Genomic DNA, 12,780 nt, shown 5'->3' on the forward strand with positions numbered 1-12,780 from the left:
ATTGGATCAACAAAACTACAGTAGAAGTAGGAACTTGGGATTTGAAAGGGACAGGCGCGATATATATAGATTTTTGTAACAGAACCCAATTAGAAACCTATAGCTCCTCGAACTGGGATTATTTTAGGAATGTACCAATTGGCTGGGTAAACCACGGAACATTTTACGGAGCTAATCTCACAGCCACTGATGGGCCCTGTAAATTACCCGACGGGTATTGGTGGCTATGTGGTGATGGCATTAGCAGAAAGCAGCTCCCTGCGGGTTGGAAGGGAATGTGTACCATAGGACATCTAGTCAGCCAGGACCGAATATATAATCAGTCCCAAATACCTAAAGGCATATTAAGAACATCATGGAGACGAGCCAAACGGGAAGACAACCCACTTGTAAGTAGGGGAACAAAGTTTCATAGCTTTGTCAGATGGTTCTTACCATGGCTAGGAGTAAGCGAACTGGAAAAAGCCATAATAAACATTTCCACGGTTTTAGAAAAGATGGAAAATCTAACAATAAATACTATGGAAAATTTACAGACAGAAATATCATCCCTTAGTAAAGTTGTGCTACAGAACCGAATGGCATTAGACTTATTGACTGCCAAAGAAGGGGGAGTGTGTATGATCATCAATACCAGTTGCTGTGCATATATCAATAAAGACAGACAGATAGAAGCAGATTTGAACACACTCTGGGAGAAAACACGAGTATTCCATGAAGTATCTTTGGATGATACTTCCTTGGGATTTCGAGACTTATGGGATAAATTAACCTCTTGGCTCCCCAATTTAGAATGGTTGAAACAATTATTCATGGGAATGATCACACTGGTGGTTTTGGGAATACTTGTTTGCATGTCTCTCAAATGTTTCCTTTGGTGTTGTCAGGGCTCAGTTGAGACATACAGTGACTGGAAAAGGAACAAGATTAGGCACCAAATAGAAACTGGAAAATACTTTTCCCAGAACCTTGGCGTGAAAGGCTAAAGGAATTTGAAAATAATACCTACAAAATAGAATAGTGAGGATTCATAGCTTTCTAGCTACAAATCCTCAAAAAGAAGAGGAGGGATTGATAACTGTAAATGTAACAAATGTAACATGTGGGGGATGTTATCACTTCAGGTGGTCGAAACAAGTCTTGGATCTTTGTGAATAATTCAGATGGTTGCAAAACAAGGGACTCCTGAATAATCCCTTTAGGCGCCTGGGCCTTGGGAGAACAGGTATGCAAACTACAGAGATAAGGAGGCTGCAGGATAATCTGAAGACCCCTGCTGAGAGACGCCAAACAAACATGTGTGACGGACATTACCATATATTAATGAATTCTCGGAAAAGGCATTACTATGATAAACATTTCTTGGAAATGTAATTAATATGTATGTTAACATAGCATAAATACCTAGTAACTGTGTCTCTTCGGTGCACACGTTTGGAGGAGAGATCCCCCGTGTGCCCGGCGCCGCAATAAAGAATACCTGCTTAATAGTCTGCCGACTATTGAGTCTTCAATTCCGGCTTTTCACGGCATCAATCACTGGAAAAAGGATTAAGATGATGATTTTGCTGTACTGTACGATATCGACTTATGATACGATAACATCACTGTGCATGAAGTTAGTCTTGTATTTGCATGTGGCACTGCGGTCATTTCCGTACCTCGGATCCTATGTCTTAGATTTTGTTAATAATCAAACCCAGTCTGTGGGGAAAACCGAAGGGGATACCTTTCCCCACTCTTTCGCCCCCCCTCTCTCCCTCAGGCTGGTCCTAACACCTTTTGAGAATTTCGAGTACCTGTGGGATGCTCAGGGCAGCACTCTCCTTTTGTTATGCCTCCTGAATGGGTTCTGGGTTTTGTTTAGGGTTAAGCAAGTCGTTAAGAACATCCTGCAGAGACCTGCCCTGGGGCCGGATAGCTGTGAGTGGCTGGGTGTGTGGTACAGCACGGGCAGATGTCTAGAGCAGTGGGCACCTGCGGTGTGTTTTAAACTCACCCCTGAACAAATACAGAATCCGGACAATCTGGTAAAATATCTGAAAAAAGTGTGCTGCCACCCTGGGAGCTCCAGAGAGACACAGATCACCACAATGTGCTGGGGTCTGGCCCATGCCTACCGAGCCCTGTTCAACACTGTTCAGTGCTTTAAAGGGGAAAGAGGGGGAAGTGAAGCGGCAGGCATTGCGACTGGCGCTGCCCCCCCAGCCGGCCCTGCAGCCCCTCCAGCCCAGCAGGCAGTCACAGCCCCCCAGACTGGCACCGCCGCTGTCACAGCTGCAGGGTCTGCCTCGGTTTCCCTGGCAGGCACAGCAGCTGCTGCAGCTCCAGCTCCAGCTGCAGGCAGCGCAGCTGAGCCCAATGACCAACCTGTGCCAGTAGTAGTCGCCCCTGTAAAACTAAAGAAAGACGCAAAGAGAGCAGATCGCTCCGGGAGGGATGACGATGAGCCAGGGTCATCGCGGGAGACAGAGACAGAGATCATCACCCGGTCCCTGTCCCTGGGCGAGCTGCGAGACATGCGGAAAGATTTCAGCCGCCACCCAGGCGAGCACATTGTCACCTGGCTGCTGCGGTGCTGGGATAATGGGGCCAGCAGCTTGGAATTAGAGGGCAAGGAAGCCAAGCGGCTGGGATCCCTGGCCAGGGATGGGGGCATTGACAAGGCCATTGGAAAAAAGGAACAAGTCCTCAGCCTCTGGAGGAGACTTCTCTCAGGGGTGAGGGAGAGATACCCCTTCAGTGACGATTTTGTATGTTATCCTGGCAAGTGGACCAATATGGAAAAGGGTATTCAGTACTTGAGGGAATTAGCTGTGCGGGAGCTGGTTTATAATGAACCAGATGATGACCAGTTACCCACAGACCCAGATGAAGTCCAGTGCACAGCATCTATGTGGAGGAAGTTTGTGCGGAGCGCACCCTCCTCATATGCCAACTCACTGGCAGTTGTAAACTGGAAGGGTAAGGAGGCACCAACAGTGGATGAGGTGGCTTTCAGACTCCGGCAATATGAGGAAAGTCTCTCTTCCTCCCTTGTCTCAGCTGTGGAGAAACTGGCCCGAGAGGTGCGGCAAATCAAAGAGAACATGTCCTACTCCCCACCTGTACGGGCCAGTGTCTCAGCTATTAGGGGCAAGCGTTTCTCTGCTCAGGAGAGGGAATACAGAGGCTATACACCCCGGGGCACCCTGTGGTTTTACCTGCGTGACCACGGAGAGGACATGAGGAAGTGGGATGGAAAACCCACCTCAAGTCTAGAGGCATGAGTACGTGAGTTGCGAGGTAAAACAATCACAAAAGGGGATTCTGTTAGGAAAAATGCCGCTCCAGTTTCCAGAAGCCAGCTCTCCAGACCAGGTAGACAGTTTGACCTTGATTCTGATCCTCTGGAGGGGACCTCCAAGTCATTTTTACAGCAGGTGAGCAGCAAATTCTCTGATGAGGATTAGAGGGGCCCTGCCTCCAGCCAGGTGGAGGAAAGGGACAACCGTGTTTATTGGACGGTGTGGATTCGGTGGCCTGGCACGTCAGATCCACAAGAGTATAAAGCTCTAGTGGACACTGGTGCACAGTGTACTTTAATGCCATCAGAGTTCAAAGGGTCAGAGTCCATTTGCATTTCAGGAGTGACAGGGGGGTCCCAGTAGCTGAGTGTACTGGAGGCTGAAGTGAGCCTCACTGGGCAGGACTGGCAGAAGCACCCCATTGTAACTGGCCCCGAGGCTCCGTGCATCCTTGGGATAGACTATCTTAGGAGAAGCTATTTCAAGGACCCAAAGGGGTATCGGTGGGCTTTTGGCATAGCTGCTGTGGAGACGGAAGAAATTAAACAGCTGTCCATTTTGCCTGGTCTCTCGGAGGATCCTTCCGTTGTGGGGTTGCTGAGGGTTGAAGAACAACAGGTGCCAATCGCGACCACAACGGTGCACCGCCGACAGTATCGTACTAACCGAGACTCCCTTTTCCCCATTCATCAGCTGATCCGTCAGCTGGAGAGTCAGGGAGTGATCAGCAAAACTCGCTCACCCTTTAATAGTCCCATATGGCCAGTGAGAAAATCTACTGGAGAGTGGAGACTGACAATAGACTACTGTGGCCTGAATGAAGTCACACCACCGCTGAGTGCTGCCGTGCCAGACATGTTAGAACTTCAATATCAGCTGGAGTCAAAGGCAACCAAGTGGTACGCTACAATTGACATCGCTAATGCATTCTTCTCCATCCCTTTGGCAGCAGAGTGCAGGCCACAGTTTGCTTTCACCTGGAGGGGCATCCAGTACACCTGGAATCGACTGCCCCAGGGGTGGAAACACAGTCCCACCATTTGCCATGGACTAATCCAGACTGCACTGGAAAAAGGTGAAGCTCCAGAACATCTGCAGTACATCGACGACATCATTATATGGGGCGACACAGCGGAGGAGGTTTTTGAGAAAGGGGAGAAAATAGTTCAGATCCTTCTGAAAGCCGGTTTCGCCATTAAGCGAAGTAAAGTCAAGGGACCTGCGCAAGAGATCCAGTTTTTGGGAATAAAATGGCAGGATGGGCGCCGTCAAATCCCAATGGATGTCATCAACAAAATAGCAGCTATGTCTCCACCAACCAGCAAAAAGGAAGCACAGGCCTTCCTGGGTGTTGTGGGTTTTTGGAGGATGCGCATCCCAAATTACAGCCAAATTGTGAGTCCTCTGTACCACGTAGAAGACCCGGAAGAAGAATGATTTTGAATGGGGCCCTGAGCAACGACAGGCATTTGAACAGATTAAACGGGAGATAGATCATGCCGTAGCCCTTGGTCCAGTCCGGTCAGGGCAAGATGGTAAAAACGTGCTCTACACCGCAGCCGGGGAGAGTGGCCCAACCTGGAGTCTCTGGCAGAAAGCACCAGGGGAGACTCGAGGTCGACCCCTGGGGTTCCGGAGCCGGGGATACAAAGGATCCGAGGCCCGCTATACTCCCACTGAAAAAGAGATTCTGGCAGCATATGAAGGCGTTCGAGCTGCCTCAGAAGTGGTCGGCACTGAAGCACAGCTCCTCCTAGCACCACGATTGCCGGTCCTGGGCTGGATGTTCATAGAAAGAGTCCCCTCTACGCATCATGCCACTGAAGCTACGTGGAGTAAGTGGGTCACTCTGATCACCCAGCGCGCCCGAATGGGAAACCCCAGTCGCCCAGGAATTCTGGAGGTAATCATGGACTGGCCAGAAGGCAAAGATTTTGGAGCATCGCCAGAGGAGGAGGTGACACGTGCTGAAGAGGCCCCACAGTATAACCAGCTGCCAGAAGATAAGAAACAGTATGCCCTGTTCACGGATGGATCCTGTTGCATTGTGGAGAAGCAGCGGAGGTGGAAGGCTGCTGTATGGAGCCCTACACGACAAGTCACGGAAACTGCCGAGGGAGAAGTTGAGTCCAGCCAGTTTGCAGAGGTGAAAGCCATCCAGCTGGCTTTAGACATTGCCAGTCGAGAGAATTGGCCAGTGCTCTATCTTTACACCGACTCTTGGATGGTGGCCAATGCCTTGTGGGGGTGGCTGCAGCAATGGAAGAAGAACAACTGGCAGCGCAGAGGCAAACCTATCTGGGCTGCCCCATTGTGGCAAGATATTGCTGCCCGGCTGGAGCAGTTGGCTGTAAAAGTCCGTCATGTGGACGCCCACGTCCCTAAGAGTCGGGCCACTGAAGAACATCAAAACAACCACCAGGTAGATCAGGCTGCTAAGATTGAAGTGGCTCAGGTGGATCTGGACTGGCAATATAAGGGTGAACTCTTTATAGCTCGGTGGGCCCATGACACCTCAGGCCACCAAGGAAGAGACGCGACATACCGATGGGCTTGTGACCGAGGGGTGGACTTGACCATGGATACCATCGCACAGGTTATCCATGAATGTGAAACATGCGCTGCAATCAAGCAAGCCATGCGGGTAAAGCCTCAGTGGTATGGAGGACGATGGCTAAAATATAAATATGGGGAGGCTTAGCAGATTGACTACATCACACTGCCACAAACCCGCCAAGGCAAGTGCTATGTACTCACAATGGTGGAGGCCACCACCAGATGGCTGGAAACCTACCCTGTGCCCCATGCCACCGCCCGGAATACCATCCTGGGCCTGGAAAAACAAGTCCTATGGCGACATGGCACTCCCGAAAGAATCGAGTCAGACAACGGGACTCATTTTCGCAACAGCCTCGTAGACACCTGGGCCAAAGAACACGGTATCGAGTGGGTGTATCACATCCCCTACCATGCACCAGCCTCGGGAAAGATCGAACGTTACAATGGTCTGCTAAAAACCACTTTGAGGGCAATGGGGGATGGGATTTTCAAAAATTGGGATACCCATTTAGCAAAGGCCACCTGGTTGGTTAACACCAGAGGGTGCACCAACCGGGCTGGTCCTGCCCAGTCAAAACCTCAGCGCCCCGTGGAAGGGGATAAAGTCCCTGTAGTGCACATGCGGAACATGTTAGGGAAGACAGTTTGGGTTAGTCCTGCCTCGGGCAAAGGCAAGCCCGTCCGGGGGATTGCTTTTGCTCAAGGACCTGGGTATACCTGGTGTGTAAAGCGGAAGGATGGGGAAGTCCGATGTGTACCTCATGGGGATTTAATTTTGGGTGAGAATTGTCCATAAATAAATTGTATAAAGTTAATTGTTAAATAACCCTGTCACTGTCTGTTATCACTGTTATAATTGTTATATTTTGTACCAGTAGTAGCATAGTAAGAATTGTCCAGATTAAAGAAGGATGGACTTTTTCGATGAAAACCTAGCAGAGCACAGCGATGATGGAACTGGACCTGGTTTTCAACAACTGGCATCCAGCAGCTTCATCAAGATCAACATCTCCTGCAGACTGTGGGCACGGGCCGCACCAGATACATCAGCCGTGAGCTCCGGATGCAGCAAGTGACCGCCCATCACCACACATCACCTCTCCTGCCACGGAAGACCATTACGACAGATGGAGCCCGAAGTCATGGATTAAATGAACTCAATGGACACTTTAGAGTGATGATCCATAGACTGAGGGAATGATATCTAGAGACAGGAGAAGTGGTGGTGATCAACTGGACAATGGGGGACCTGTGCATGACGTAGATGATATGGAATAAGGGGTAGATAATGTCCTGGGTTTGGCCAGGACAGGGTTAATTTTCACCGGACTCCAGGAAGGGGCACAGCCGGGGGGATGGGGGCTGACCCTACCTGGCCAAACAGAACCCAGTATTCCATACCATGTGACGTCACGCTGGGTTCCGGTGGGGGGGGCGGCGCGGCAGAAACGGACTCGCGGCTTGGGGGGGGCGCGGCGCCGGTCCTGTTCGGGAGAGCGGCTGTCTGGGTCGTGCGGTTCGTTGTTGTGTTTTCTCCTTATCTGTACCGTTATTGTTGCTGTTCCCTCTGTTTGCTGTTCTGTTAAACTACCCTTATCCCGACCCACCAGTTTCTGCCTGTTTTCTTTTTCATTCTCCTCCGCACGCCGGCGGGGGGAGGGGCGGCCGCGTGGCACTTTTGTTGCCGGCGGCAGCCGAAACCAACACAAGGACAAAATAGTACCATTGCATAGCGTAAACTTTACTGGATTACTACATAATTTTAAGTTTTTCATGTCTGGAGTCAGGATTTCAGCACAATCTTCTTTACTTCTTTCCTTGCATATCTTTCACTGTGTCACAAAAAGCAAGAGCAAGAATTCTCATTCCAGAAATATTTTTGATTCTGGCAAAATGGAAAATTGCAAAAATCTAATGTTTAACTAGGCATTCCAGAGGCCATTGTTTCTGAGACATGGTTTTTCAAGACAAATCTAACTTCCAGCAGACTTAAATAAGATCTACTTCCAAGTAGATCTATGCTTATATAAAAATACCGATATCTACTCCTTACAGCTGAGAAACTGACTTTGAAGTTCAGTGGCCCAAACCCAAAATCTCACAGCATTTGAAATCAAGCAACTGATCAATCTGAAACAAACTATCAGTTTTGCGTTATTTTTTAATATGTGTAAATATAGTCTTGAACTCTTTCTTTGAAATGAAAATGAAATTATTTCATTTGGAGTTAAATATTTTGATTTTCAAATTTTCATCTCTTCAGGACAGTTTGACACAAAGTCAGAGTATCAGTTGTATTTTTTCATGAATAACTATTCGAAACACTTCCAAATGCACTTTAATTTTTATTTAAACTAAGGCAGGTCATCATAACTTGGTGAGGCTAGTCTATATTTATAAAACCATATCATATTTATAAGTCAGGAAAGCATGCCGAAGTGCATTTTTTAAGTCTATTTCTGAATCAGAAAAAGTGTTAAATGCACCTGTGGTGTGTGGCGAATGACTTCACAGACCCCAATCTTGTGCTCGATCAGAATCATTTTGTTGCTCAAGTGAATACCTTATACACTAATACAATAGTTACTAAAGCCAATCAGCTTTGGATTCGTGGCTTTGCGAATGCCAGTTCACGGTTGCTGTTTTCCAGGATAATTTGCAGCTGGATGTGTGAAAACAGCTTATCTCCTGAGAACAGAGAAGGGAGGCACAGGATGCGCTGGTCCTTCAGGGTCATGAGACAGTGCTGTTCTCTCCCAAGTTACATGGTTTCCCACAGTGGTGAGATCTTGAGTCAGCCAGAGCTTGTAGGTAGGTCGAAAATTGCTGTTTTGCTTAGAGTGAATATAATATCAGCTGCATGAAAAGCTTACGAAATCTGAAGACAGGCTTTAGTAAAAGAATCAAAACTGTAGGTTTTTTTAAGTGGAGCAGCCCTGTTAAAGTGGATAATTAAAATATAAGAAAAAAAAGTTTCTTAAAGAAACCTCCCTGGTCCTTTCTGTCTGTACAGGACTGGCTCTCTCCTCTCTGTTTAGAACTTAGGACCTGGTGCCTGTGATGAGTATTTTTCTCACTACCGCCTTTGACTCCTACCTACACATCTGCTTCTTGCTTGTTATCAGAGGGATCATAGCAATTTTTGCTGCTTTTTTGGGTATCTTCTTTAGCCTCTCCCATGCTGCTTATCCAGCAACCGCCTTGTTCAGCTGACTATGCTCAGTTGCTCTCCGGGAAGTAATAACATGTTCCTGACAGTAAACAAGGCATAGTGTCAAGGCAGGCATCTCACCCAGACTCAGACTATTAGCAGAAAATATCACAGGCTACTCAACAACAGACACTATTAATTGTATTTTGTCACTATGTATATATACATATATATATCTTACAATGGATATTTTTTTAGAATTGATTGTTTTCAAAATTAAACCTAATGTTATCTATACTGCAAAAGGAAGAAAATAAGAGATGACTGAAGTAGTCATAGATGTTCAACTTCATCAGTCTCACAAATATTCCATGACAGAATAATCTGAGTATGTAGTTAAGGTTGATTTGCAAACTCACTATTTGCAGTTTTACTCTTTACCTCATGCTCCGTCAGACCGTTGGGTCTACCTGCTACATGAAATGACACAGTTCATTGTGTTGGCAAATATATACATTACTAAGTCTTCTGCTCAGTTACTAGATAGTAATATGGTAAATGTTAACATCTAATATCACCAGTCATCAGAGCCACTATAAATGTATAACATATCCGCTAGTCATCCACAAGTATCACCTCTACATTTCTTTTGACTTTTTTCATTGAAAAAAAAACAAAACCAAAGCAAGTCTCAGCAGTAAAGTCGGGTTTGTTATAAAAGTTAAAAGCTTTTTACAAGTACATCAATAGTAAATAATGTAACATTTAAGACAAAACCTGGATTAGGTGAAAGGGAAACATAGCAAGTTCCATCTGAACATGAGGAAGAATTTCTTCACTCTGAGGGTGACGGAGCACTGGAACAGGCTGCCCAGGGATGTTGTGGATTGTCCTTCTCTGGAGATACTCAAGACCCACCTGGACAAGGTCCTGTGCAGCCTGCTGTAGGTGACCCTGCTTCGGCAGGGGGGTTGGACTAGATGACCCACAGAGGTTCCTTCCAACCCCTAACATTCTGTGATTCTGTGATTAAAAACTTGTTAGGGAAGGGTATAGGTGAACAAAGGTGAAACAGTCAAATTTGTCAAATTGGTGTCAGAAATAAAGGACTGTGCCAGTTTCTTTGGATATTTAAATTTGTCACCATCACTACAGCTTTGACGAAATCTCCTTAGGGCAGTGACAGCTTTGTTTGCTCCCTGCTGCATGACATCTGCCCCTGTATTTTCAAAGCAATAAACAGAATTGCTTTATAACTCCCACTATAGTCAAAAGAAATGGCTGCAGATCTGAAACCCAGTTTAAAGAATAAATGACCTAGAAACTACTGAGTGTCTTTTTGCAAGTGCTACACATCAGAATTAAGAACAGACCATTACTAAATCAATAGTTTAATCTGCGAAACACATACTGTGTATTGTCATTTGTTATAAAACGCAATTGAGGGAGCGAACATGCCTGTTTCAGTTATGGGTACAGGCTGTGGATATCACAGGATAAAATACTTACCTTGGATGACCATAATTGTTGCCATTGAGAAAAGACCTCCAGAATAACACTATGGCGTATACATTATTTCATATACCACAGAACAGTCACCTCATATAGCTTTACTCTGTGTGCTGGTAAAAAGGCATCCATTACTATGAGGTTTCTGCTCTTTCTCATCTCCAAACAAAACAATTCTCCGTAGTCTATTTTAGTGTCAACCTTCTGGACTGCAGCAAGTTGAGGATAGGAAAGCATACATATACATACATACACTTCTGCTTATATGTCAGATTTAATGATACATGAGGATAGGAACCGACAACAAGAAGGAAAGAGTTGGAGGTGGCTACAAACCATTCCAGAAAAATGGGAGAATCCTGGTTTTGGCATGTACATGTCAGCCTTTTTTTTCTGAACAACAGAAACTAGTCCTGGAACTGGTTCAGCAGTGTTTAAATGCCAAAGGGTGCAGGCAGATCTGGATCTATTTGCTTAACTCCAGGTGCTTACCCGAGGTCACCAGATAAGGAGTCTCACCACTATGGGATCCATCTACTTCTTGCTAGGTAAAGAGCTGTACCCAGATCACGACTTGGGACAACTTGGTACCTAGGAGCTGCTAGTTCTGTGCATTGATGATAGATTCAATAACCTGACTATTCCAAACTTACTTGCCTCTGTAATGTGGAATTAATCAGGGCACAACTTCAGATGTCTAAATACAATTGAAAACCCAATCTTCCTGAGGGGCTACAGTCACATTCAGTAAGTCATTGGTACATCCTTACAACCACAATAAAACTAATGAGCTTTGAATGCCACAGATGGTCATTGCTATCAAACTCTACAGTTTGAAAATCACCAGAAGTATCAAACCAAAAGACAAGCTTAGCTAGTCTTAGTATAATCTTCTTTAGGAAGCCATTTTCAGTATACAAAGTGAGCAAGGTGTGTTTTGACAAATGACAATGTAATGTCCTATATTTTCCCTTGTTGTTCTCCTTCTGTCCAGCCTCTTTGTGCAGGGGCACTGGGTTCTTCCATGACAGCTTTTCCAAATAGCGCCAGCACACTTATATTTACATTTAAGAAGAGAAGGAAGAGGAAGGGAATGATAAACTTTCAAGTCATTTGATTTTTGTTCCGAAAGTTCATACTTCTGACTGTGAATTGCATAGTTTCAGTCAAAGTTGCATTTTTGTCACTTTGTGTTATGTTATTCTGGTCTGATGTAACATGACGTGGTCAAAATATAAACACGAATTAATCAGACATCTACATTTACCTTTCTTAAACTGACAGCTACTCTAATGCTATATTAAGAAGAAAGCTACAGAATCATGAAAATTAAAGACACTTGATAGATTTTTAAAAATTCTGAATCATTATTTTATAGTTTTATAAACTTAGTTTAAAGTATTATTTTATCAAGTCAGAGCTGTTACTTGTTCATGCCAGTGCACATTTTTTCAGGAAAAGTAATGAAAAAATTTGATTAATTGCATTCACTCTCACATAAATTCTGGCATAAAGTCAGAAGAGGATTAACAGTAACATTTTCTGCTCTTAATATTTTATAGTTGAAAGAAATAAAAGCAGGAGTTGTAGACTTAAATAAAGGCATTCGGTACCTCTGCAATTAATACTTTAAAATGATAACTACATATTCATTCTTCCAAGAAGTGTTCACATTAAATTACATAATAAACCAAGGATATATAATGGTAGGTTTAATGTTATAAAAATTATGCGCTTACTGAGAGAGCTAGAGGATTATGTTTGTCCACTCCAGTGCAGATTAATCAATACTCATGACATTTGTGCCTACCTTTGTGTTTCATTCAGCAGTAAGAAGGTATCCATGGAACATATTCTTCTTGCATGCTTTACACAAAGAAGGAATTAGTAAGCTGTTTGACAGAGTGAAAGAGAGACTATCCAGAGTCTAGGGCCATTGCTTCCTCTGAGCAGAAGAAGTCTGGCTTTAACAGGGCAAGAGACCATGTTGCTTTCCCATGCACTACACTTCTCAGGATGAAGGAATCTTGCCTATTGCAATTCAAATTAATGTCGTTCTTTGATTGAAGGTAAGATACTATACCAATCTTGTGGCTTTTCAATTTTTTTTCTTGAAACAGTCCATGAAGTGGATATATACATCTCTCCAGCCATAAATAGGCGTACATGTACGTATGTGCGTGTTTTTTCTCTGTGCTTTTAAATAAGCATAGGCACAGCAATAATACATTTCACTAGACGCTCACTGAAAACAAATCAAAGAATGGCATTTAC

General features: G+C 45.0%; 1 protein-coding gene across 1 annotated transcript in view; it reads left to right on the forward strand.

Moving 5' to 3' along the window:
- The window catches only part of LOC142360940 (uncharacterized), a 188,817-nt gene extending 176,686 nt beyond the window's left edge, over positions 1–12,131 (forward strand). Inside the window, exon 6 of the mRNA XM_075417263.1 lies at positions 12,069–12,131. Coding sequence (XP_075273378.1) covers positions 12,069–12,131 — 63 coding nt within the window. The remainder of the gene's footprint in view (positions 1–12,068) is intronic.
- Positions 12,132–12,780: the final 649 nt, after the last annotated feature.

Source organism: Opisthocomus hoazin, chromosome 3 (assembly GCF_030867145.1).
Source record: "Opisthocomus hoazin isolate bOpiHoa1 chromosome 3, bOpiHoa1.hap1, whole genome shotgun sequence".
Classification (NCBI taxonomy): Eukaryota; Metazoa; Chordata; class Aves; order Opisthocomiformes; family Opisthocomidae; genus Opisthocomus; species Opisthocomus hoazin.